Source organism: Lissotriton helveticus, chromosome 3_1, assembly GCF_964261635.1.
Source record: "Lissotriton helveticus chromosome 3_1, aLisHel1.1, whole genome shotgun sequence".
Taxonomy (NCBI): Eukaryota; Metazoa; Chordata; class Amphibia; order Caudata; family Salamandridae; genus Lissotriton; species Lissotriton helveticus.
This window is the reverse complement of record NC_136061.1, coordinates 1,834,478,564-1,834,505,991: the sequence shown is the minus strand read 5'-3', so window position 1 is coordinate 1,834,505,991 and position 27,428 is coordinate 1,834,478,564. Positions and strand designations below refer to the sequence as shown.

The 27,428-nt window shown below is 47.4% G+C and overlaps 1 protein-coding gene across 2 annotated transcripts in view; it reads right to left on the bottom strand.

Moving 5' to 3' along the window:
• The window catches only part of LOC144823879 (mucin-5B-like), a 737,446-nt gene that overhangs the window by 180,016 nt on the left and 530,002 nt on the right, over positions 1–27,428 (bottom strand). For both annotated transcript variants that reach the window (XM_078682767.1, XM_078682768.1), the window contains 2 exons: positions 13,981–14,155; positions 554–585 (listed from right to left, as the gene is read on the bottom strand). In XM_078682767.1, coding sequence (XP_078538893.1) covers positions 554–585; positions 13,981–14,155 — 207 coding nt within the window. The remainder of the gene's footprint in view (positions 1–553; positions 586–13,980; positions 14,156–27,428) is intronic.

The following is a 27,428-nucleotide window of genomic DNA, read 5'->3' as shown; positions in this document are numbered from 1 at the left end:
TTTTACCAAGAAATATTTGATTACTAGGGTTTATCTTTGTGACAAAAAAGAGTACATTTATTCATTAGCAAAATATTATACATTTTTTGTTTTGTAATCTGTTTTGACCTCCTTTTCTCATGTGAAAAAATGTTTGCAAGATGGTCTGTAATATTACGCAAAAAGAATTGGATCAACATCTGTTTGGTCCATTCAATTAGGAAGAACAAAAATACTATGAAGAGGGTTTGCGCGAATATTTTCCCAATGGGAATTTTTCACATGAATGACATTAAAATGATTAATGTTTGCAAAAAGATGGCGATGTCATATTTGGTGTCATTAACACTTTCATGAAAAGTGAGACTGCGATTCCGACATGGACAGAAATGTATTTTTATTTGGCAACATAGTAGAAAACACATCTTACCTTCAGCACAGTTAATTGACAGTTCATTTCAAAATACCTTTTTTTAAATTTAGAAAATAGCATTCTAATGGGTAATGTTTAGAAATAAAATAACACCTCACTGCGCATTCGTTCATCTCGTCCTATTTAAATGAGGTTACTCACCAGTTTGGGCTCTCCATCAGGTCCTGTGCAGTCTGAAAAGATAGAATGTGTACTTACTATTACTTGGACGAGTAAGAAAGGTCAGGCAAGGTGCAATAACATACAAGGTTAAGAAAGCATCAGAAAGATCCACTTAATATGAATAACAACTAAATTAAACTCCTAAAGTTCTGCCACACACTTTCCTCTAATATTTCGGAACAAAGAAAGTAAGAGAGAAGGGACCAAGAGGTCGGAGTTTAGTCAATTAACTGAGCATATACTTTTGCAGGATGATTCTTATTCTAGATGAAATTAAACTGTAACTGAATTGCTTCATGCACAGAGATACGGAAAAAATAAATGCTCACCAGTGGGACTCCTCCTGTGGAAATTAACAGTGGTGGCTGCTACTTAACAGCGGTGGGAGGATAGGTCGCGGGGAGCAGGTCGTGGGTGAGGAAGGGAATGAAAATATATATTTTTTAAACCCCTTACCTGCCTGCCAGTCACTGCCTCTCGGTCCTCTTCACTCGCTTCCAGGACTCGGGGAGCAGGAAGCAGGAACAGGAAGCACCCAGGCCTCCAGACTCTCCTAGCCAATCACAACGTTGCTGATAGTAGCGTTGTGATTGGTGTGAGCAACGTGGTTCGTCGCTCAGACGGGGCTTGGGAGTCTAGGCATGTTCTCCACCCAGGCTGTGCACTACAGCCCAGTGGAGAGCATTCAAAGTGCGCATGACGGCATGGCCGGCCCAAGAGTGCCAGCTAAACCGTCATGAGCACTTAGAGTGTGAAAGCCATTCCTCACTGTGCTCAGTGGGCTGTCCCCTACAGAGGAGTACTGAAAAATCAAATGATAATAACAAGGTGGTATTATCTTTTTATTTTTCCTATGGGGCAATGCTCCTCAGCCTTAGCAGAGCAGCTGCCCTTGTAAATAATAACAAATTATTAAAGTACTTCAACATCTCTAGTTTCCTATCTTGGAGGTTTTGTCTTTGTTTAACTGAGCTGACAGGGCAAATTACAGAGTGTGCAAGTGAAGATGGTCTGTCTCAAAATCCCATACCACAGCTACGATATACCAGAAATATCACCAGAAAAAACTGATAGTTTCTAACATTTGACTCATGCTGTAAAGGAAATATCATGTTAAAAAGTCACTTCTGCCTGAGTCCGATTCTGTATTTTTGTAATCTGATTGGTATTTTGCAAACAGACCTATATAGTATTAGGTCAGTTTGCAATATACTGAATCGTAGTGGGTCGCCATTTGACCGACCTCATGACCAATAATGAAGTAGCTCACAAATTGCGAACCTCTATGATTCGCAGACATCACAGGGATGGTAGACTGCTGGAATGATGAGACCATCATGTCTATGGTAGCTTTTAAATAGGGCACTCATTTTTTTAAAATGCATCCCGTTTTCCTGAGGGAAAACAAGTTTCTATAACAATTTTCAAAACTAGGGAGTGGTCCATTGGAAGGGGCCCCTTGGTGACTTCTTCCTGCTTCTGAATGACTTAATACTAGTTTTGTGTAGTCAGTACAATGTTATTGTTTTGAGACTGGATTTCAATTGTAAAATTTAAGAAGCTGGCTCTCTTTATCGGGTACTAAAACAAACAACACTGTGTAAAGAGTAAAGTGGGTCCCCAATCGGCAAAAGTAGGTAATGCTAACTCTCTATTTGTGGCAGTGTGGCCGTGTAGTTAGGCTTATTAGAGGGCAGTGCTAAGCATTTATTGTACTCACAGAGGTAATAAATGAGACACACAGTCGAGAATAAATCCAAGATCAATTTGCAAGAATAACATAGAATTGTATATAAGTTTTAAAACCAAGAACTTTGTTCAAAAGCAAGTACTTTTTAAGATAAGAATTTTTTCTCTTGGTAAAATAAATCACAGTTGTGCGCAATTATGCACAATAGAAATCCATGAGGAAAATAGCAAAAATCAATATACAATTGTACAGTCATTTCGTGGGGTTCACCTTCTGAATTTAGCTAGATAGTAAGGCCCGGTATAAAGTTCCGCCAGCAGATTTTGGGAGCGTCTTTAGTTAGGACCCAGAGCAGGGTGCGAGAACATTGGTAGCAGACGTACTACAGAGAAGGGACTACCTCAGAACAGGCTGAACAATGGGATTTCTAGCTAGGTCTGGAGCACTTCAAATGAGGGAGCAACTTACATAGGCCTCAGGACCAGTCAGGAGCAGGCATGTTGCAGGGACAGTTCTGGGACACCTAGAACACTCACTGAGTAGGTCTCAGGAGTCTTGACATCCCTCAACAGGTGTCTACTTCCAGGGCAGCTGGAGTCCAGATTGGACTCTGCGACTCAGTGTCGATTGCAGGGGGTGCAGTAGCTCGAGTATTGCTATGTCATGACTCCAGAAAGGACCTTTTGTCTTCTCACTTGGTGGGTTGATAGATTTGACCCTCTGGTGCTGGTGTAGCTCTTCTTGCTTGGTTGCTTCAGTCGACGGGGAGCAGCAAGTCAGGAAACTGGACTCTGCGGTTTCGGTGCCTGGAGCTGCAGGGGAGTAGCCCCTTTATTCCAAGGGAATTCTTTGGCAATTTGCTGAAAGGCTGGAGGTGCTTTGGAGTTCTTGGAGGCCTCACAACAGCAGGACAAGACAGCACACCACAATGGTTAAGTCCTTATGGCAGTATGCAGGGTTTCATGCCGAAATTCGAAAGCAGATCCTATGTTATCATATCAGCAGCTCGTCTTGGTCTGTTTTCATCTTAGGTCCATAAAATCTGAAGTTCAGGGTACAAGGGTGCCATCTAAATACTGAATTTAGGGGTATTTGGGGGCAGGTAGCAGCCAATGGGTTACTCACCTTTAGGGTGGCTATACCCTCTATGTGACACTTCCTTTGGGGAGTGGGCCAACCCTGACCCTAATAGACTAATTACATCCCAAGATGGAGGAATTGAGAAAGTGGAGATGATATCTCCTGTCCTACCTTAGGGGTAGTTCTGGCTGAATTTAGCAACACCTTCTAATTAATTTTCCCACCTGATCTCCAGCCAAAAGTGGGGTCTGGACAGGGTTATTGGCAACTTCTACTATCTTGAGATGATCAGGTTGCATTTCACAGACGGCATCACCTTTGAAGCTTTCCACCTCAGAATGCTATCCCTGCCAAGAGGAGGTGAGAAGCACACCTGCCCAAAGCAGGCATTGTTCTTGGTCTCTGAGAACAATGATTCTCACCTCACGAGGCTAGAAACATGTCTGGTGGTGGTAGGCTGGCTAAGACTAGTCAGAGACCACACCCATTTTAGTAGGTTTTCAGGGTACCCTCTAAAGTGTCTCATGTGTGTCTTTAATATTAAATCAAACACTTACACTAGTGAGGATTTATCAAGACAAGTTGTTTGATACGAAGCATCTTGGGGAACAGTGAATTAATCATGGGGCTGGGGAACTCTTATTGACTAGTGTCCAGCCCATGTACTCTCTATGGCTTCATTGTGCACTTACAATATCTAAGAATAGGCTAAGATATTGCCGGGTCATAACTCCTCATGCTATTATGTCCGCACATAGGATATAGTGCACCCTGCCTTAGAGCTGCAAGGCCGGCAGTAGGGGTGAGCTACAAATACCTCATGCAATGCCTGGTGCCATTTTGAATCTTCAGTTTTCCCTGTACCAAGACACACAGCCTGCAATTGCTCTCGCATTATCTTGGTAAGGGGTCCCTAGGGTGGCAAAATTTATGCTACAGCCCTAGTGGAACCTCTTCAGTCCCAATGACCTAAGTAAAAGGGGTACCAATCATAAAGGTATTAGAAGGATGCTGAAGTTGTGCCAAGAGTGGCGCAGTTTTAGCGAAAGAACACTGGTACTGGGAACCCAGTAAGCAGGATACCAGTACTCCTCAGTCAAAGTTGTATAAAAAAACAGGCACAAAGTGGGGGGTACTGCAACAAGAATCTGGTTTATAAAACACAAAACATTAACATATCCAATTCGAATCAGTATTTGGAAGAAACACCCTAAACACGCTACTTCCACATAACGATTTGGTATGTAATCACAAACCAAATTGTGATTCGATAATGTGATACTGAATTGCAGTTTGGGCTTGTATCATATCAAAATGCCTTTTTGCAGTCTCAAACAGCCCAGTTTTGCAAATGAGACCTTTTGCGTACACAAAATGCCTTCATAACTGGTTCTATTTTTCTGTGTCAAGAGAGCAAATAATGTCTCAGTGTATGGTTCCTTTATTTGGTATTTCTAGAGTGCCACTGTTCTCTTGTGGGCAATTATTTATTCTATTTGATCATAGATGCTAGCAGGTGCCTATCTCTTCACTCATGGACTCAGCATAAGCCTCATGATAAAGGAAGCCGCCATAACATTTTCATAGTAAGGGGCATGTGATTTCCGATTAGGTTCTCCATATAATTTTGTTGAGGACCTGGTGTTTTGGTCTTTCTTTGGGTGTCTTAAATATTGTTATATATACCAGACATTTGCAGAAGAAAAGTAATTATTAGTATAGGGGCCAATCCACCAAGGCATTTAGAGGATTTGGAAGTACCACTACTGGAGTACTCTTTTATGTTTTATGTACTCGTGTATTCCTTTGTGGATTGGCCCCCAACATGTCCAGTTCCCTACTAGTAAAAGTGCAAGATGGGCACACATCTTTCATTGTGTGTTAACGGTAAATTAATATTACCTAAATATTTTCATCTATTCCCATTTTAGAGTACTGCAGGAGTACTAGATTACACATTACAAAAACCCTTACGGTATCATTTACAAGCAAATTGTGCCGCCAGTGTGTCATTTCTTTTGATGAACCAATGAAACAGTGTGCCTTCCCATGTTTAAAAGGCTTTGTAAGGTAACTCAACTGGACTTTTCAAGACCTTGAAAAAGTGGGCCCCTTTCACACATTACTCTGGGTGAAAGCGACATTCCATGGGGGTTGCTGTGGGTGTTTCCAAGCAACATCCACGGAACCTGACACATTCCAAGATTTACAAAGTGTTGTAAACCCGGGAATGCATCAGAATTCCACACCACCTCAGGAGAGGTGTAGGAGTAGCACAACGAGGCAAAATACTTTTATTTCTCCTTGTTTTTTCCTTTTGCTATGTGTGCTGTATTCTGCAGCACTCACAGAAAGAGGAAAATTATATCAATGATTCTTTTTTGGCAGGAAAGTATCCCTTGCTGCACAAAAGCAATCATCCTCACAAAGCAGGCACTCTTACAGCATGATGAGAGTGTGCCTGTGCTGGCACATGGCAGCCAATTGTGCGCCAGTGCAGGGGAAAGCAGTGGGGTGCATTGCATTGTTGTTAATACAACACATTCCTATGCTTTTAAAATGACGCAGCAAGGCAAAATGGCTTTACTGCACCGTGCTGTGTCATTTTGTTGTAAATAAGGCCCTTAGTGAATAGCTTGAGTGACTTTTGTAACAGAGGAAATACATTTCACATAATCGACCACCAAAGTGTTAATTTATGTAATACAGTCATTTTTGCAAAAACTATTACCTATAAAAATATACTTGTCTTCCCGCCTCTATACATGTGCTTGGAATGTTGACTTAATCCCAGCCCAAATAATGTGTGATATTTTTCGGAAACCTCTGTAAAAAATACTTGTCTTCCCACCTCTATACATAGTCTTGGAATGTTGACTAAATCCCAGCCCAAATAATGTGTGATATTTTTCGGAAACCTCTCTAAAAAATACTTGTCTTCCCACCTCTATACATAGGTTTGGAATTTTAGGTAAATCCCAGCCCAAATAAAGTGTGATATTTTTCAGAAACCTCTGGATTTCATCTATTCAATTTTCAGAAATCTCAAGTTCAAAATTGTCAAAAACGGAGGAGGAGCTTAGCGCGCACCCAAGATGGTCGCGTGAGCACAGGGCTCCCGGACCCTCGCCACCTCCATCGACTATCCTGTCCTTTATCCTGGTTCAGACGACGGGTGTTTATTGGCACAGTTCTACTGCTCATTTATTTGTTTCAACAAATTTTTTTGGACTTCGGGGTCCAGAGCTACAGACTGTCGCAGTTTTCAGGCCTGCTCCATGGCGACGCCCCGCGCTCTCTTGTCTCGCTTGCCGTTCAGTAAGTGAACAACAATGGACTGCCAGATTTGCGTGGGCTGGCGATTGCTTTCGGTTTCGATTTCTGTCCGGAGCTTAACCTGACTTTGTCGGCTCCGTGGGCGGCCGGACACTCCTGCACCCTTGGTCTCTCCGTTCCTACTGCCGATCTGTGGCGGTTTCCAGATCTGAGACTGGCACCACCTTCGCCCTTTTGGTCCTACATTTGCCACCGCAGTCACCATTTTTACCCGTCAACGGGCACCCTGTGCGGGTCCAGGATCCAGGATGGCCACCAAGCCTGAGGGTGGGAAGCGCGGGCCTAAACCAGGCGTTCGAGGGAGTGCTCTGCAAACGAACATTATGGACCGGTACACCCAAGCTAAGGGCTCGCCGGGAGCAGCAGCTAAAACCTCGACGACACTGCGGGAGGACTCATTGATTGAGGATGAGCCCTCGTTGCGAGATCTCATGGGCGCCATCACTGGTATGAAGGCCTCATTGGGGTAACAATATGAGGCCTTGACTCTCAAACTGGATACGGTGGCGATTGACGTCAATCTGATCAGAGCGGACTTGGCGAAGACAAACGAAAAGGTCAAATCCTTGGATCTTATGACCTCTAGCCTGGTCACCGACGTCTCTGATTTGCAGGCTGAAGTTGGGAATCTGAGGAAAGCCAATGATTATTACTCTGGGTGCCTAGAGGACTATGAAAGCCGTGCCAGGCGCAATAACATTCGCCTGATTGGGGTCCCGGAATCATCGACTGCTGCCTCGACCGACCTATTGGTGGAAGACCTGGTGCTGAACCACCTGGCGCCCAAGGGTCTCAGCAAGTTTTTCTCTGTCGAACGTGCACATAGGATCCCCGGCGGCACACCTAAATCGGGTGCTAACCCTCGACCTATCATTGCGAGGATTTTTCATTTCCGGGACAGAGACGCTATCCTGCAGGCTTCGCGGCAGTCAGGTCCCATTGCCTTTGAGAACTCTACTGTCAGCTTCTATCCGGACTTTACACAACAGGTCCAGAAACAGAGGCTGGGGTTTCAGGGGGTCAAGAAGAGACTCCGGGAAAGGTCAATGAAGTATGCCATGCTCTTTCCGGCCCGTCTGCGGGTGGTACATAAGGATCGTACTTTTTTCTTCGACCATCCTGGGGTTGTGAGTGACTGGCTTGACACGCTGCCTATGGATCATGAACCTTTTGAGGACTCTGGCAAGTCGGATCGGGCGGAAGGTGGCCTGACGGAGCAAGAGTAACTGTTGACTTTGACCCCGTACCCTTCCCGTTGGCTTTGAACTGTGCTATGCTGTGTTCTTAATGTTTGCAAGTAATAGTCTCTTTTTGGGGGTGGGTGGGGGGTGGACGGGTCCTTTCTCCTCCTGGGTTTTCTTTTCGTAGATTAGTTGGGTGGTTGGGCGACAGGCACACTGCGAGTTTATGGGGCTCTTTGGTCTTCAGCAGGGGTGCGGGGTGGGGGGTATAGTTGTTTTGACATTGTTGGGGGGGCTGGGTTGTTTGTTTGAATTTTCTTGTTACTTGCAAGACGAAGGAAAGGCGCTCTCCTGTTTTTTGCAGTTGCTCTGGGTGTGGGGCCGGGGAGGGGCTGGGCACGGGGATGGGGGGTAGGGGACTTCGGTTATTGTGTTGGAACGTGAACGGGTTGGGGGATGGGATTAAGAGGAGGGTGGTGTTACAATTGATGAAACGTTTGACTCCAGATGTTGTCTTACTGCAGGAGACTCATTTGCTCGGCAACAAGTGCTACGCTTTGAATAGGCGTGGTTATCGCCTTGTGGCGCACTCGGGTTTCACTTCGGGCTCTAGGGGGGCGGGCATTCTGGTTCGGGCCTCCCTCCCCTTGGCCATTGATGATGTCATATTGGATGATAAGGGACGATATGCCGCCATTGTGGGGCGCTGGGAGGGGAAGGTTCTTATTCTGATTTCTGTCTACGTGCCCCCGGGCCTCCAGGCTACCACCTTTGCTGATCTGAGTGGACTTATCCTGGGCCTCCCCGAGGGTTTGCTTTTGGTTGGGGGTGACTTTAATGCGGTGGTCTCGGGAATGCTTGATCGTCACCCTCCCAGGGAACTGCCGAGGGCCCAGACTTGGTTGAGCGAATTCCTGGAGACGTTGGGGCTCACTGATTGCTGGCGGTTGCTTCACCCGGGACAGTTGCAATATACCTATCATTCTGGTGCTCATGGTAGTCTCTCGAGGCTAGATCACGTTTTACTGCCCTCGGCCCATGCATCCCTCATACGGGAAGTTAAACATCTGGCACGGGGTATCTCGGACCATTCTCCGCTTTGGCTGGTGGTTGATGCACGGCAGGGTTCGGCGGGCCGAGTGGCCCCGATCAACCCCTGGTATTTGAAGGACCCCAGGGTCAGGGATGAGCTGGTTAAAGCACACGATTGTTATTTTGAGGAAAATGTGGGCTCTGTTTCCTCCCCTGGTGTACTTTGGGAAGCTTACAAGACTGTCATTCGTGGCCAGGCCCTCTCATTGATTGGTAGCGTGAAGTTGGCCAACCGTGCTGAGACGGTTCGACTTGAGGGGGAGGTCACGGCCCTGGAGGAGGGCTTGGAATCTGGGGTTACCGCTGAGGGGTTACATCTACTGGAGTTGAAACAACATGAATACAGAGCTCTGGTCACTGAAGCTGCTAAGGAAATGGGGCGGGAACAGCAGGGACGCCTGTATGATGTGGGTGATAAGGCTGGGAAACTGCTTGCTTGGTTGGATAAGAGGGAGAGTGCGAGTCGTGTCGTCCCTGTGATTGTTGCGGAGAATGGAGAGTGTTGTACGGACCCTGTTGATATTGTCGCATGTTTTGCTGATTATTTCCGCGAGGTGTACTCCCAGGTGTCTGATCGATCGGAGCAGGACTCCCACCTGTTATTGCGTGATATTGCACTTCCCGATTGTCTGATATTGATAGGGATGCTCTGGATGCTCCGCCTGCTGTGGACGAGATTGCCGCCGCTATCCGTTCGGTCCGATCCGGCAAGGCCTCGGGCCCTAATGGGCTCCCCATTGAGCTATATAAATTGCGCCCGGATTCGCTAGCTCCTCATTTGCGCTCTATGTTTCTTGAGTCTTTGGAGGTGGGGTTTCTCCCGCCAGACCAGAGGCTGGCCACTATTGTTGTCATCCACAAGGATGGTAAACCTCGAGATCGCTGCGCCTCTTTTCGAACCCATTTCGTTGATTAATGCGGAACCTAAAATCCTGGCCAAGCTGCTGGCGACACGTTTGGCGTCCGTTATTGGGGACCTGGTTCACCCTGATCAATCCGGCTTTATACCGCATCGTAACACGGCGCTTAACCTCCGGAGGTTGCATGGAGTTCTGGCACGGGCTGAGACGCTGCGTGAGCCCGCCATCTTGGCGTCCTTGGACGCTACGATGGCGTTTGATACAATAGAATGGCCGTATTTGTGGGCGGTTCTTGCTAAGTTTGGTTTCGGTTCGGACTTCGTTCGATGGGTCAAATTGCTCTACGCCGGTCCCATGGCCCAGGTGGTGGTCAATGGTCGGGTCTCTGCGCCCTTTGCGCTGAGCAGAGGGACGCGACAGGGCTGTCCCCTGTCCCCCTTGTTGTTTGCTCTTGCCTTGGAACCGCTGGCGGCCTGGTTGCGGTGGGAACCGCCCCTGAAGGGCATTAGATGGAATTCGGAGTTTGAGGACCGTGTATCTCTCTACGCTGATGATATTCTGCTTTATCTTACATCACCCCGTAAATCCCTCATTGTGCTGTTTGATGTCTTGACGTCCTTCCGCAAAAACTCAGGTCTTGTCATCAACTGGTCGAAGTCCTGTGTATACGTCCTGTCGGGTACCGCCCCCCTCCTGCCAAGCGGCTGTCCTATCGCGATTGTGGAAGATGGATTTAAATATCTGGGCATTTTTATCTCGCTGAGCCCTGCACTGTGGTTCGACCGTAATTTACTGCCCCCTCTTCAGCGCCTTCGGGCGGATGTGGTCGCCTGGGGGAAACTTCCTCTCTCTCCCCTGGGTAGAGCGGCATTGTTTAAGATGATGTCACTGCCCCGATTCCTCTACGCATTGCAAAACACGCTTGACGTTGTCCCGGCTACATATTTCCGTGAGGTCGAGAGTTTACAGAGACTACTGGTGTGGGGGGGTAGGGCCCGGATTGCCATTGCTAAATTGTCGCTCCCGTGGTACGACGTTGGAAGTGCTTTGCCTGATATTCGTCGCTATTATTGGGCGTCTCAACTGGGGGCAATAAATCATTGCATGTATAGCCCTTTGCCGAATCCGGCCTTCGCGATGGATAAATGGTTGCTACCGGGGCGCGACTACAAAAGAGCCCTCTACTCGAAACTCACCCCTCGCAACGTGACGGGCCCCACTAGGACGGCCGTCCAGGTATGGCGACATGCTTCCATGGCGCTTGGGTGGACTGATAAACTGACTCGTGCCACCCCCCTGTACGCCTCTGATAGACTTGGCTCCCTTTGGCAGTCCCGGGGGTTTGATAGGTGGGACTTGATTGGTATCAGCAGGATTGATGATGTTTGGACTAAGGGGAGAATGAAGATGTTTGAGGAATTGAAAACCGAGTACGCTTTGAGCGATCGCGAATTCTTTCGCTATGCACAGATCCGCCACGCGGTGCTCTCGGTCTTCCCTTCAGGTGTGGAGATTCCGGAGTCGTCCCCGCTCGAGGACAGGGTACTGGACGGACATGTTCCTGATAGTACGATTTCGCTTATTTATAAAAAGTTAATCAACTCCAGGTCTGACCTCCTGTCTCGACTTAGAGAGGTCTGGACTGGTGATGGGCTGGAGCTGGACGACGAGGACTGGCAGGCGGCGATCTCCTCCCCTAAGGAGGTGGCCATCCAGGCGCGCCTTAGATTTGTGCAACTTAAAATCCTACATAGAGTGTATGTCACTGGTCCCCGTTTGGTGAATATGGGCTTCTCTGTAGATGGTTTGTGTCGGCGTGGCTGTGGTCTCCTGGGCACCTTTTTACATATCATCTGGGAATGCCCTGAGATAGTGCGATTCTGGACCCGTGTGCACGAGGTGATGAGTGAGGTTACCGGGGTGCGATCGATGCCGGAAGCTAGGAGATGCCTGCTGAACGTATGGGAACCGAATGATTACTCCGTGTCGCAGCTTCGGTGGGTGACCTTGGGCAACATGATTGCCAAAAGAGACATTGCGCAATTGTGGGGCGCTCAGGGCCCGCCCAGACTTCAGAAATGGAAACAAAACATGGACTGGTGCATGTTCAGAGAAAAAACTGTGTATATTTCTCGTGGTACCCCCCGGAAATGGGGAAAGATATGGACTCAGTGGAACACTTATCGTGGTGATATATGTGCCTCTCCTCTCCCTGACCCTGATGTTGCACCTATGTCCCCGTAACCCGAGGGTTCCTCCACACACTATTGTATACTGATTGCAATTTGTTTCTTCTGGCCCCCCCCCCCACTGTGTAACTCTTTCTCGACAGAACGAACGCTCGTTGGATTGTCCTTCCCGCCCCACCACCATGTAATGCAACGTTATGTATATTGATGTCTCTTTTTCTTCTTCCTTGCAAGTTGTTTGTGTTTGTGTTATAAAATCAATAAAAAGTTTTCAAAAAAAAAAAAAATTGTCAAAAACACTTGTGATATTGTGGAGATGAAAAAGGCTAATTTTACCATTTGAGTATTTTTTAGTCATGAAAGTAGAATCGAACAGTAAGTACACCATAACCATTTAGATCAATGTTTTGTGTTGAACAAAAATTGCTTCAATAATCTTTATTCAAGGACTTCTCCCCTTTTGCTCCAGAGCTCCCTAACCTTGAAATTGGTATTTTTCTTTTTTAAGTAGCAGCTTACAAGGACACAACATGCCAGAATGTAGTTTATTCATTTATTACTACACATATGTGTAATTATTGGGTTTTCTGTTCTCCTCAGATACCTTTATCCGTACTGCACTGTTGACTTTAAAAAAGTGTTGTTTTACGAATTTTCCAAAATTTGGAGGGGAGCACAAAGTAGGGCAATCCATTATTTTTTAATAGCACTGAAATCCCCCTATCCCGCGAAGTAATACGCTGAAATCTAAGATTTGCCAACAAGTACCTTTCACTAGTTTGTAAGATTTTCCCAGAGATACACTGTTGCAGTAAGCTACTCATGTCACCTATGTCAGAGGGGACATTCTAGTCACCTTCACCCACAGTATGGAATATGCTCTCACGCCCTTCAACCTTTCAAAGCCTTTTGCACTTTTGACCAATACTTGTTTCTCAACTGCTTGATCATTCACGTATAGTAAGCACAGTTACCTTATCCTTGGCTATTCTTTACGAGTGATTAAACCAAGCCAATCAAGCTAGTTGCCTGTTTTTCCAAAACCATTGCCATTGCAATGCTGTACAATATGTATCATTTTCAAAATCAACTCAGCCCTGCTAACCTGCATTGTGTACGTCTTAGCTACTACATGCATACAGGTGACTGACATATCTACTCAGAGGTACAGAGTGACATACTGACTAAAAGACTCCTAGCACTGGGTAAAGCTCAATAAATGGGGGTGAAAGGGTCCTAAAATGGAATCCTAATCCCTGCCATAGTGGATCTTTCACATTTAAGTTTCATTTACACAGACATCATTGATCCACAACAAATTGAGAAAAACTCATGGGATTTACTTAAAAGCCGATTGCGCTGCGTCACATTTTTTGACGCACCGGCGGCGCAGTTTGTCTGCCCATATTGGGTGCCGCCACAGGTGAAAAGAACAGGAAAGCGGTGTAGGTCATACATGTGACGTACTCTTGCTCTTTTTGTTTGACGCAGGTTAGCACATCAAAATTCCTTGTGATGCTGCCCTTTGCCAAAACCTCTCAAATAAGGCTTAACCTCGGAACATTCTTTGGTAGTGACCTCTCTTTGACAACCTTTTGGAATTCCCCCTTTTCCAACGTTTCCTTAAAAAATACGAATGGTTCTCCTGGCTCATCTCACTTCAAAGCCACACATATACGGATACTCTAAAAACATCTTGCTAAACCACAGAGCCCCTAAAACCTGGGCGATAAACCCATACTCTACCTAAAATGTTACAAACACTCTGATTATTAAAACACCTGCCAAAGAGAGATCTTAGTTCAAATCAGTGTGCCTGTTACCATAAGGCACTGCATAGCTGCAGAACAAGATATTACTATGTGGGGTCTTACAGCTTATCCTATGATACCCAGATATCAGGTAGCATTAGCAGTTATATCCCCTTGTCAGAGAAACATATCTAACTTACACCCAAAATACATTTTCTGTCACTTACATCTGCACTCATAATTGAAGCAGCACACATCTTCGTCATAGACTTTTGCTGGTGGGTTTCCATCTATGCAAACTGGAACAAGCACGGGTGGGCAGAGAACAGTCATAATGGTTCTGTTGCCAGTCATCTCGCAGACTGAGTTGGAACAATTGATGATATGTATGATGGGGGGAATCTACAATCAGAAAGGTTACATTACATTTACACATACACAGACACAGAAACATAATATGTGACATTGCTCCGATATGTGTCCAAAATCGGCCGTGTTAGGTGATAAGTTGCCATTGTAGGTATTAAGGAAACTGTGCAACAGAGTGACTTCACCACTGCACAGAGGACAGAAATTGAATATTCATGGAAGAAGACATGTCTATTGTTCCTCCACCTCTTAGGACAAAGCTGAAAATCTCTTGTCAAACTCAAAATTAAGAGACTTCCACCCCATATTTAAGAAATCATTTACAGGCCAATTTAGCATAAATTAAAAGTCATATTAAAGGTTTATAGTATATATTATTTTTTCACACGTTATATTAACAGTGCATGTCACCTTTCTTCCCTCCTCTAGATTGGGGGCAGACATATTGTTTCCCAACAGACATTTATTCAAGTATAATTGCTTTTTTCACATCATCCATGCAGATACCCTTAACATTATAACTGTTACATGGCCAAATTGAAATATTTTCTAATGGGCTTCAGCTCCATCACTCAAGTAGAATTGTAGAGACTTGTACAAAATGTTTTTATCTCATGTTAACGAATACATCAGCAGTTGTATGATGCTGGAGGCAACCTTGAAGAGATGGCTGGTGGAGAAAGGACAGAGGGATATGAGATGGAAAGAATGTCAAAAGTAGAAGAATGTTAGACAATAAAGAAAGCTTAAGCAGGTCCTGTACCCAGAAGCTCTACAGTAGGTGCTGTTGAAAGCTCTATAAACCAAGACATCTACAAAGGTCAGTGATTAAAGAGAGGCAATAGGCAATATTTCACTATCAGCAGTAAAACGTTTAACCCTTCATTTGTGTCAAATGATGCTGCTGGGATCAAGTTAATTTCTTCAAAATATGCATGGAGAATATATAACTTCATAATTACAGGGAAGGAACTACAACTTTTCATTGTATTCTTGCTGTTTTTGAGGTCTTGCCTAGTTAGCGCTTGCACAGTCTGTTCGAGACATGCTGTACTGAGGTATGGACTTTAGGCTCAACCCTTCTTTTCAATTGGCTCCTTTAACTGTCCTTTGTAAATGGTGATTCATGAATTGGCTTAGTAGGTAGGCCCTCCTTCGTACCTCTTTTTATCCCTTTGTAACCTACCATGAGGACTGCCCCTGTTACATGTGTTGTTACTCAGTATGTTATATTTACATATTTACATTCTGCCAGCACAATTTTCTTAAATGACTTTCTCCTACCTGCTGTTGCAGGCACACTTTTCATCTCTCAGCTAACACACACGAAATTTGTTTCTGAAATGCACTAGTGAGCAGAAAAACAGTAGCACAATAAAGCCTGAGAAGGGACTGCTTTTGTGTTAGAAGGAAGATTCCATGATTACCCTGACCTGGAAAAGATCAATTCAGAGAGATGTCTTCGGTTCAGCCATGCATAGTATCTGTTCCATGGCCTGTGCTTTTGATGTTTTTTTCTAGCTTGATGCCTCATTTGTTGGCACCAGCACTGGTACACTGGTTCTGCAATGCCTTGCACAGTTAATATATGGACAGATGTTACCTGGCATCATTTGGTGTGTTTCACCTGTCTTGTTGCTTGTTGACCTCTCGGTTTTGACTCTGTTTTGCTAGTTTAGTGTTACTGCTCACTTTCTCACTGCTGTTCAGTTTTAAAGTGCAAGTGCTCCTGTTGGAAATGGCATTATGGTGTTTTTTTTCCATGTTTGGCATGTCTGATTTATTTACTAGTAAGTCCCTAGTAATTTGCACTAAGAGTGTAAGAGCCTGTAAATCAAATGCTACATGGGGACCTGCAACACTGATTGTGCCACCCACACAAGCAGCCCTGAGAAGGGTTCTCAGACCTGCCACTGCAGTGTCTGCATGCAGTTTGTAACTTCCATGTCGACCTGGCAAGTGCACCCACTTATCAGGCCGTAATTTTCCCTTTTCCTACATATGTCACCCCTAGGGTAGTCCCAAAGTACCCCTGTGGGCAGGGTGCTGTGTAAGTTAAAGGTAGGACATGTGCTGATGTGTGTGACATGTCCTGATAGCGAATTACAGTGCATTAGGTTTTCATTAGGGAAAGGCTATCTGTCCCATAGGGTAGAATGGGAGTTTACTTATAACATCTTATAAACATAACTTCCCATTGGGACAAGATGGGAAATGGAGTTTAGTGTGCATGGATTCAGAATGTAAACATGCACCTTTTAGTAATGATGATTTGTATGTTCTGTGTTTGAAAATACCACTTTTAAAAAGTAGGTAGTTTCTTGCTTAGCCATCCTGTGTGCCTCTTCTGGGTTTGTGGATTGACCGCCTTTGGAATGACAGGGGCTGGGGATGTGCATTCTCTTCAGACAGCCACTGAGGGGGAGTTGAAGTGTGTCATGCCTTTCCTGGATGAGTTAGAGCTGGGCTGAATAGACCTGGTCTGCAGTTAGACTAGTTGGAGGAGATTTCCTTGCACCTGAATAAGCCTGGTCTGCCTTGGACAATGCTGTATCCACCTCCTGCTGGGAAGCTGGGCCAGAGAGGACAGAATTGGTTTTTGCTGAACACAGGCACTTTCTGCCCCAGGCGAACAATTGAATTTTGAGCATAAATATTGGGACCCAGACCCCAGAACTTAAGAACTCATATTTTTTATTTTTTTATTCTGTTTATTGTTTTTTCAACACATAAAACAAAGAGGAACCACAAACTTTGATGGGTTTGGAGCGTTGAGTCATCTAAGTAGCATATGCAACATCGAGCAGTGACAGTATACAGCAATTCGTTATCATAAGTAGCAACATCAATTTGTCTTCAGGAAAAGCACATAGTACAGCGGTAAGGAATATTGTCAAATAGCAAGCATGGACAGTATGGGTAGCACAACGGAGACATATGGTATATGAGGGCCCAGCGTGAGCATCTATGAGTGTGGTGCGAGCTGACAGCAGTAGAGGCGGATTATGCTATTCGATGGGACATAGAGTAATGTATGGGACTCTTGAACCTAATCAGAGGCGAGTTAGTGGTGCATGCAATGGTGGGCAGAAACCCATATCCTCAAACGTCAGTAGCATTACAGGTGATATCTCCCTCTGGATTGTCATCCTCCTCTGTCTGGGCTAGTAGGTAGCTAACCAAAGGTCCCCAAATGTCATTAGGTTGACTCGAAAGCGGCAGCAGTTCAGTGAATGTCACATGTTGCTCCTGACAATAAATCAAGTCTGCTAGCCAGTCTTTGAATTTAGGGGCTCTGCCCCGGCCCCACCGGCACGCCACTCGCTGTTTTGCCAAGAGCAATGCAATATCTAAGAATTTTCTGCAGGATTTAGGGATATGTGGCGTGTACCCAAGGAGCATAAGTAGTGGATCGATAAGTATGGATTCTCCAGTCATAGCTATGAGGTCTTAGTGCACCTGTTGCCAGTAGAGGCGAACAGGAGGGCATTCCCAAGCAAGATGCAGGAAGCCCGCATGTTCCGCGTGGCAACGCTCAGACCTGTCATTATCGGTCAGCCGGAACCTGTGTTTCTTAACTGGGGTGTAGTACATTCGCAGCAGGAACTTGTAGTGTAATATCTTAAGTCTACTGCTGGCCGAGATTTGGGCTGTGAGGGTGCAGCAATACTGCCTTTGTTCATCGGTGAGTTCAGTTGCTAGGTCAGTATCCCAGTGTCACCGAGCCCTGGCCTCAGGCATCGGAGCGCTCGTCCTGAGATGACGATACAAGCCAGATACTAGGTGTGAACCATCCTGTGAACATAGCAGAAAGTGAATTGGAGACAGAACTTCAGGTTCACTGGGGAACTCAGGCAGGATGTCTTTCATCCCTTGGCGCAGGCGCAAATAGTAAAACACTTCAAGCGGAGTTCGGGTGTGAGAAGCGAAGAACAACTCCGCAGTTCTGAACTTACCATCCGAGAATAGATCACCCCAGCAAGTGATTTGCAGGCGCTTGCATAGCAATTGAAAGTCACGTTCCTGTAGGAGTGCTAATTCAGGATGATATGTCAGTGGTAGCCGAGGGGAATATGGTATGCGGCAAGACAGTCTCTTAGCTATGCGGCGCCAAGCATCTAAAGTGCAAGAGACGGAGGTATAAGGTGTCATTATAGATGATTCCGGACAATGGAGAAGTCCATTGAGTGGGATGGGATGTATAATCCAGTCCTCCACTGCCAATTGAGGCATGAAGGGAGTAGGAACCATCCAATGAAAAGCATAATGTGCTTGCGCACACTGATAATAAGCCTCAAAGTTAGGGACATCGAAGCCTCCCCTATCATATGGCTGAATCAGCGTGGACCATTTCAGCCGTGGGCTCCCACCACCCCAAAACAATCGACATAGTTCCGTCTTCAAGGTTTTAAAGAAGAAGGCTCCTGAATAGTAAGGGATGTTAAGGAAGAGGTAAAGAAATCGGGGTAACACTATCATTTTGATAAGGGATGCTCTACCAGCCATGGAGAGCGGTAGGGCTATCCAGCGGTCCACCGATGCGGTGAGTTTCGTGATTGCCACTCCATAATTGGAGCGTAACGTTTCATCCTTGTCGCGCGAGATCTGTACTCCAAGGTATCGCATGTCCGATCGGCACCACTCCAGGGGGTAGTCGAGGGGAAAGTCGGTAACCGCATCAGTGAGTGGATAAAATTGCGACTTGGCCCAATTGATGTGCACACCAGACATCCTGCCGAATACAACAAACTCTCTTAGTAAGGGATTGAGTTTCAAGGCTGGGTATTTGACAAAAAGTGTCATATCGTCAGCGTATAAGGAAACGTCAATCTTACGCTGAAAGCAGCGTATCGCTCCATCGCGATGCAGCTGTCTGAGCCTACAGGCAAGCGGCTCAACTACAATTGCAAATAGGAGTGGGGATAGCGGGCACCCCTGTCGGGTGCCCCTAGAGAGGGCAATGGAGTGCGAAAGGCGACCGTTAATGAGGACTTTCGCCGTTGGTTGTGTACAGAGCAATTGTACCCAGGAGATAAACAACTTAGGGAATCCCATGCTTGCCAAGACAGTAAACAGGTACGGCCATTCGACCGAGTGGAAGGCCTTGGTGGCATCTAGGAAAACTGCCGCAACTGGAAGGTCAGGGTGGACCGTGCGAAGCAGGGAAAACAGAGTACGCAGATTATGAGAGGTGGAACGACCCGAGACAAATCCGGATTGATCAGGTAAGACAATTCTAGTCATTAAGAGGGATAATCTAGTAGCTAATACCTTCGCAAGTATTTTAACATCACAATTTAAGAGGGAAAGTGGGCGATAGGAGTCACAGGCGCTAGGGTTTTTGCCAGGCTTCAGTAGCGAGGTAATAACGACCTCACGCATGGAACAGGGGAGGATGCCGTCAGTTAGCGATTCGTCGAAGACCTCACGAAGGACAGGGGCCATGATGTCTATATATGCTTTGTAAAACTCTGCCGGGATCCCGTCTAATCCAGGCGCCTTCCCGTTCTTGAGCAACATAATGGCTTCACGGATTTCATCTAGTTCAAACGGGGTGGCAAGGAAGGCCCTGTCGCCGTCACTAAGCCAGCAGAGAGCTATATCGCCCAGGAAGTCATTATATGGTACATCAGCGGTCGTGGCCGTGGCGTAAAGCGCATGATAATGAGAAACAAAAGAAGTGAGCAGTTCGTCTGAATTTCTGACTGTATGTCCCAGGTCGTCTGTGATTTCCAAAATCGTGCTGTGGTCATGCGGGGTGCGCGTCATCGCCTCCAGTGCCCTACCTGGTCTGTCCCCTTCACAGTAATGCCTAGCCTGCCAGTGTTTACCCCTAAATTGTGCTTCCCTGTTGGCTTCTTCTTCGTATTTTGTCAGCTTGTCTCTAAACTCTACATGGATGTCAGCACTGTCATCTTCTACCATCCGAATATCTAAGGCCATCAGCTCACCGTCAAGTGTGTGGATAGTGCGTTGAATGTCACGCAGGACCCTGAAGCTTTTGGATATGCAGTACCCCCTGATCGTTACTTTGAATGCCTCCCAGATGGGTTCAACCGAATCAACAGAACCCTTGTTTCTAGGAAAGAAAGCAGCAATTTCCTCTCCAAGTTCAGTGCGAAATATAGTGTCCAACAGGGCCGTCGGCTGCAACCTCCATTGTGGCCTAGGGATGTCCCATCCAGGTATACGCATGTGCATCAGGACAGGGCTGTGATCAGAATATGTCCTCGGCAAGTGTGTCACTCTCGTCACCCCCGAAGAGACCTCCCTAGTCGTAAGGAAATAATCCAGTCGTGCCCACGTGCCTGTCTGTGAAGTGAAATGTGTGCCCTCCCTTCGGGAGAGGTGTAAACTTCTCCATACGTCCACCAATCCGCCCTCTGGGATCACGCCCCCTAGTGCCTCTCTGGATCTGGGCTTGTAATGCATCACACCATCTGCCCTATCCAGCTGCGGCAGCAGTGCTAAGTTAAAGTCTCCCCCCAAATAATGTGTCGGGACCCTACATCCACAATTTTGCCCCATAGTGTTGTGAAGAAGGATGGCATATCAATGTTAGGTGCGTAACAATTAACTAAGGTAACAGTGTCGCGGCCCAACCGCCCCCACAGCAGGGCGAAGTGTCCCTCCTTGTCTATTAATTCACCGCACTTTTGGAACGGTACAGTGCGTCTAATAAGGACTGCAACTCCCCTCGCATAAGTAGAGTAAGAGGAGAGGACACGGGCACCAGCCCATTTACTAGCAAATGTAGCGCGCGTCTGCGGTGAGAAGTGAGTTTCCTGTAACATGGCGGTGTGGACTTTATGGCGGTTTAGGTAGGCAATCACATTTCGACATTTTTTAGCATTGTTATGCCCTCTGACATTCCATGATATACAGTTCAATTGTGCATCAGCTCTCAGATCCGCCATAGTTCATAACACATCAGACTATTGAAGCTTGCCACTATGAATGCAGTAACACCTTTCTCGTTCATGTGACACAAATTATCATGACATTCTGTCGCTCGTCTGTCCTTACCATGTATTGAACTTCCCTCCCCAAAATAACTCAGTCCCCCTCCCACTACTGCATCCCAATCATGCCAGCAGCCGCCTTTCCCACCCCATCCCCTCCCTCCACCCTCCCACAACTTCCAAAACTAAATATCGTGTATGGGGTACACCCATGAGGGAAACAACATCAAGGGCGCACAGCCACTTCCCCCTCCAATAGCCTCCCGAACTGTACCGCCCTCGGTGGAGGCCAGGGTAGGGATAGTGGTCCCTGGAATACGTTACCACTGGAGAGGTTACTTAGTCCCATTCTGTAGTATAGGGTAAAGTCCAACAGTTCAGGGTTATAGCAGATCTGATTATGTTGGAAGCCCCAAGTCAATGTTCGTCGGCCGCCAAGGATGGGTTATCTTCAGGGTCTGCCTCGGCATCACGACCATTCCTCTGTGCCTTGCGGATCGTCTTCAAGTAGTCCTCAGCCTTTTGTGGATTTGTGAAAAAGCGATGTTTTCCCTGGTGTGTCACCCGTAGTTTCGCCGGGTAGAGCAGGGCATATTCCAACTGGGCATCCCGCAACTTCTTTTTGACAGCTATGAATTTGCGCCTTTCCTCCTGCACTAGAGGAGTGAAATCAGGATAAATGGAACATGTGACACCATTGTACTGCAAGTTCTGTTGAGTCCGAGCTGCTCTTAATGCCACATCGCGATTGCGATAATTCAATAATCGAGCGATAATTGGCCTAGGCGGCATGCCGGGCTTGGGGATAGGGGCCAGTGTCCTATGCGCCCGCTCGACGATGAATTGAGGTGAGAATGCATCCTCTCCTACTGAACCCCTGAGGAGCTTCTCCAGGTACATTTCCATCTTGCCTGTGTCTGTGGATTCCGGAATTCCCGTGACGCGTATGTTTTTGCGTCGACTACGGGCTTCCAAGTCCTCATTCTTAGCTGCTATGATTCATAGAAGGTTATCCATGCGAGCAAGCTGTGAGGTATGGGATGCGGTGACGTCATCGTTGTCTGAGATCCGCTGTTCCGTTGTCGTGATCCGCTCTTCATGCTGGTCCACCTTATGTACTAGGGCGTCCATCCTGGAGGACATCCTGTCCACTTTCTCCACCACAGTGGCAATGCCCTGCCTCATCTCTTGAAACAGTTGGTGCAAGTCTAGTTCCTTAGAGGGAGATGCAGTAGCAGTCGGATTCGCGTCACTAGGCCCCGGTTCGGCAGGAGCCGTCCTCGTTCCCCTTTTTGCGCTGTCAAAGTTAATTTTCGTCTGGCGGTTCTCAGGGCGCACCATCTTGTTTTCGCGCCTCTCGCTTCCCGCCGCCACAGGGTCTACCGTCATTACTGTGAGCGCTACTGAGCCGGTGGAGGTGCCGCGATGATAGTAGGCGCACCCCGAGATGAGCGCCCCTCAGCACACCCCGCTCAGTGTCCCTTAGTGTTGAGAAAACCCCTCAATCAGGGAAAGATATGCACAGCAAGATGTCCAAACTGCCAGTAAGTGCCAGGATAGTGACAATAAGCAGGGGGTATTCACAGAATACTGTCAGTAGTGATCGGGCCCATTGACATCCAGTGCAAGCTCGTCGCGGGTAGCACGCAGTCAGTGGCGTTATGCGTAGGTATTACCTCCGACCTAGTGGTATGTGGCTGTAGCCGCCGGCGATATCGTGCAGAATATCCCACGGTGGACTCCGTCTCCTTAATAGCACAGGGATGTGGTCAGTGACATCAATAACCCATACAGCAAAGTGATGGCAATTCGCCAGGGCGGAGCAGTGCCCAGCGTCATCACAAGTGTGGAAGGGTATGCTCAGACATGAGTCCCTTGCTCACTGCACCATCAGGATTCAAGCAAGCCGGGCCGAAGACGGCTGTAATGCCAGAAACCGGTCCCCGGAAGCTTGTTTCCTTTCCAGTGAAGAATTGGCTTGGTAGTTTGGTCTGCCCTGTTCCCATGATGCACTGGGCCAGGGACAGACTAATTTGCATATAGCCAGGTTCTGAACTGGGATGGTGCAGGGGGCTAAAAAACGGTGATGGATCAAGCCCTGATCTGTTGACTGGGTAGGAGTGTTCTGATTAACTCAGATACTCTGTCCATCACCACCCCCTTTTTGACATATTTTGGCCACCACAAGTGTGGAAGGGTATGCTCAGACATGAGTCCCTTGCTCACTGCACCATCAGGATTCAAGCAAGCCGGGCCGAAGACGGCTGTAATGCCAGAAACCGGTCCCCGGAAGCTTGTTTCCTTTCCAGTGAAGAATTGGCTTGGTAGTTTGGTCTGCCCTGTTCCCATGATGCACTGGGCCAGGGACAGACTAATTTGCATATAGCCAGGTTCTGAACTGGGATGGTGCAGGGGGCTAAAAAACGGTGATGGATCAAGCCCTGATCTGTTGACTGGGTAGGAGTGTTCTGATTAACTCAGATACTCTGTCCATCACCACCCCCTTTTTGACATATTTTGGCCACCACAAGTGTGGAAGGGTATGCTCAGACATGAGTCCCTTGCTCACTGCACCATCAGGATTCAAGCAAGCCGGGCCGAAGACGGCTGTAATGCCAGAAACCGGTCCCCGGAAGCTTGTTTCCTTTCCAGTGAAGAATTGGCTTGGTAGTTTGGTCTGCCCTGTTCCCATGATGCACTGGGCCAGGGACAGACTAATTTGCATATAGCCAGGTTCTGAACTGGGATGGTGCAGGGGGCTAAAAAACGGTGATGGATCAAGCCCTGATCTGTTGACTGGGTAGGAGTGTTCTGATTAACTCAGATACTCTGTCCATCACCACCCCCTTTTTGACATATTTTGGCCACCACAAGTGTGGAAGGGTATGCTCAGACATGAGTCCCTTGCTCACTGCACCATCAGGATTCAAGCAAGCCGGGCCGAAGACGGCTGTAATGCCAGAAACCGGTCCCCGGAAGCTTGTTTCCTTTCCAGTGAAGAATTGGCTTGGTAGTTTGGTCTGCCCTGTTCCCATGATGCACTGGGCCAGGGACAGACTAATTTGCATATAGCCAGGTTCTGAACTGGGATGGTGCAGGGGGCTAAAAAACGGTGATGGATCAAGCCCTGATCTGTTGACTGGGTAGGAGTGTTCTGATTAACTCAGATACTCTGTCCATCACCACCCCCTTTTTGACATATTTTGGCCACCACAAGTGTGGAAGGGTATGCTCAGACATGAGTCCCTTGCTCACTGCACCATCAGGATTCAAGCAAGCCGGGCCGAAGACGGCTGTAATGCCAGAAACCGGTCCCCGGAAGCTTGTTTCCTTTCCAGTGAAGAATTGGCTTGGTAGTTTGGTCTGCCCTGTTCCCATGATGCACTGGGCCAGGGACAGACTAATTTGCATATAGCCAGGTTCTGAACTGGGATGGTGCAGGGGGCTAAAAAACGGTGATGGATCAAGCCCTGATCTGTTGACTGGGTAGGAGTGTTCTGATTAACTCAGATACTCTGTCCATCACCACCCCCTTTTTGACATATTTTGGCCACCACAAGTGTGGAAGGGTATGCTCAGACATGAGTCCCTTGCTCACTGCACCATCAGGATTCAAGCAAGCCGGGCCGAAGACGGCTGTAATGCCAGAAACCGGTCCCCGGAAGCTTGTTTCCTTTCCAGTGAAGAATTGGCTTGGTAGTTTGGTCTGCCCTGTTCCCATGATGCACTGGGCCAGGGACAGACTAATTTGCATATAGCCAGGTTCTGAACTGGGATGGTGCAGGGGGCTAAAAAACGGTGATGGATCAAGCCCTGATCTGTTGACTGGGTAGGAGTGTTCTGATTAACTCAGATACTCTGTCCATCACCACCCCCTTTTTGACATATTTTGGCCACCACAAGTGTGGAAGGGTATGCTCAGACATGAGTCCCTTGCTCACTGCACCATCAGGATTCAAGCAAGCCGGGCCGAAGACGGCTGTAATGCCAGAAACCGGTCCCCGGAAGCTTGTTTCCTTTCCAGTGAAGAATTGGCTTGGTAGTTTGGTCTGCCCTGTTCCCATGATGCACTGGGCCAGGGACAGACTAATTTGCATATAGCCAGGTTCTGAACTGGGATGGTGCAGGGGGCTAAAAAACGGTGATGGATCAAGCCCTGATCTGTTGACTGGGTAGGAGTGTTCTGATTAACTCAGATACTCTGTCCATCACCACCCCCTTTTTGACATATTTTGGCCACCACAAGTGTGGAAGGGTATGCTCAGACATGAGTCCCTTGCTCACTGCACCATCAGGATTCAAGCAAGCCGGGCCGAAGACGGCTGTAATGCCAGAAACCGGTCCCCGGAAGCTTGTTTCCTTTCCAGTGAAGAATTGGCTTGGTAGTTTGGTCTGCCCTGTTCCCATGATGCACTGGGCCAGGGACAGACTAATTTGCATATAGCCAGGTTCTGAACTGGGATGGTGCAGGGGGCTAAAAAACGGTGATGGATCAAGCCCTGATCTGTTGACTGGGTAGGAGTGTTCTGATTAACTCAGATACTCTGTCCATCACCACCCCCTTTTTGACATATTTTGGCCACCACAAGTGTGGAAGGGTATGCTCAGACATGAGTCCCTTGCTCACTGCACCATCAGGATTCAAGCAAGCCGGGCCGAAGACGGCTGTAATGCCAGAAACCGGTCCCCGGAAGCTTGTTTCCTTTCCAGTGAAGAATTGGCTTGGTAGTTTGGTCTGCCCTGTTCCCATGATGCACTGGGCCAGGGACAGACTAATTTGCATATAGCCAGGTTCTGAACTGGGATGGTGCAGGGGGCTAAAAAACGGTGATGGATCAAGCCCTGATCTGTTGACTGGGTAGGAGTGTTCTGATTAACTCAGATACTCTGTCCATCACCACCCCCTTTTTGACATATTTTGGCCACCACAAGTGTGGAAGGGTATGCTCAGACATGAGTCCCTTGCTCACTGCACCATCAGGATTCAAGCAAGCCGGGCCGAAGACGGCTGTAATGCCAGAAACCGGTCCCCGGAAGCTTGTTTCCTTTCCAGTGAAGAATTGGCTTGGTAGTTTGGTCTGCCCTGTTCCCATGATGCACTGGGCCAGGGACAGACTAATTTGCATATAGCCAGGTTCTGAACTGGGATGGTGCAGGGGGCTAAAAAACGGTGATGGATCAAGCCCTGATCTGTTGACTGGGTAGGAGTGTTCTGATTAACTCAGATACTCTGTCCATCACCACCCCCTTTTTGACATATTTTGGCCACCACAAGTGTGGAAGGGTATGCTCAGACATGAGTCCCTTGCTCACTGCACCATCAGGATTCAAGCAAGCCGGGCCGAAGACGGCTGTAATGCCAGAAACCGGTCCCCGGAAGCTTGTTTCCTTTCCAGTGAAGAATTGGCTTGGTAGTTTGGTCTGCCCTGTTCCCATGATGCACTGGGCCAGGGACAGACTAATTTGCATATAGCCAGGTTCTGAACTGGGATGGTGCAGGGGGCTAAAAAACGGTGATGGATCAAGCCCTGATCTGTTGACTGGGTAGGAGTGTTCTGATTAACTCAGATACTCTGTCCATCACCACCCCCTTTTTGACATATTTTGGCCACCACAAGTGTGGAAGGGTATGCTCAGACATGAGTCCCTTGCTCACTGCACCATCAGGATTCAAGCAAGCCGGGCCGAAGACGGCTGTAATGCCAGAAACCGGTCCCCGGAAGCTTGTTTCCTTTCCAGTGAAGAATTGGCTTGGTAGTTTGGTCTGCCCTGTTCCCATGATGCACTGGGCCAGGGACAGACTAATTTGCATATAGCCAGGTTCTGAACTGGGATGGTGCAGGGGGCTAAAAAACGGTGATGGATCAAGCCCTGATCTGTTGACTGGGTAGGAGTGTTCTGATTAACTCAGATACTCTGTCCATCACCACCCCCTTTTTGACATATTTTGGCCACCACAAGTGTGGAAGGGTATGCTCAGACATGAGTCCCTTGCTCACTGCACCATCAGGATTCAAGCAAGCCGGGCCGAAGACGGCTGTAATGCCAGAAACCGGTCCCCGGAAGCTTGTTTCCTTTCCAGTGAAGAATTGGCTTGGTAGTTTGGTCTGCCCTGTTCCCATGATGCACTGGGCCAGGGACAGACTAATTTGCATATAGCCAGGTTCTGAACTGGGATGGTGCAGGGGGCTAAAAAACGGTGATGGATCAAGCCCTGATCTGTTGACTGGGTAGGAGTGTTCTGATTAACTCAGATACTCTGTCCATCACCACCCCCTTTTTGACATATTTTGGCCACCACAAGTGTGGAAGGGTATGCTCAGACATGAGTCCCTTGCTCACTG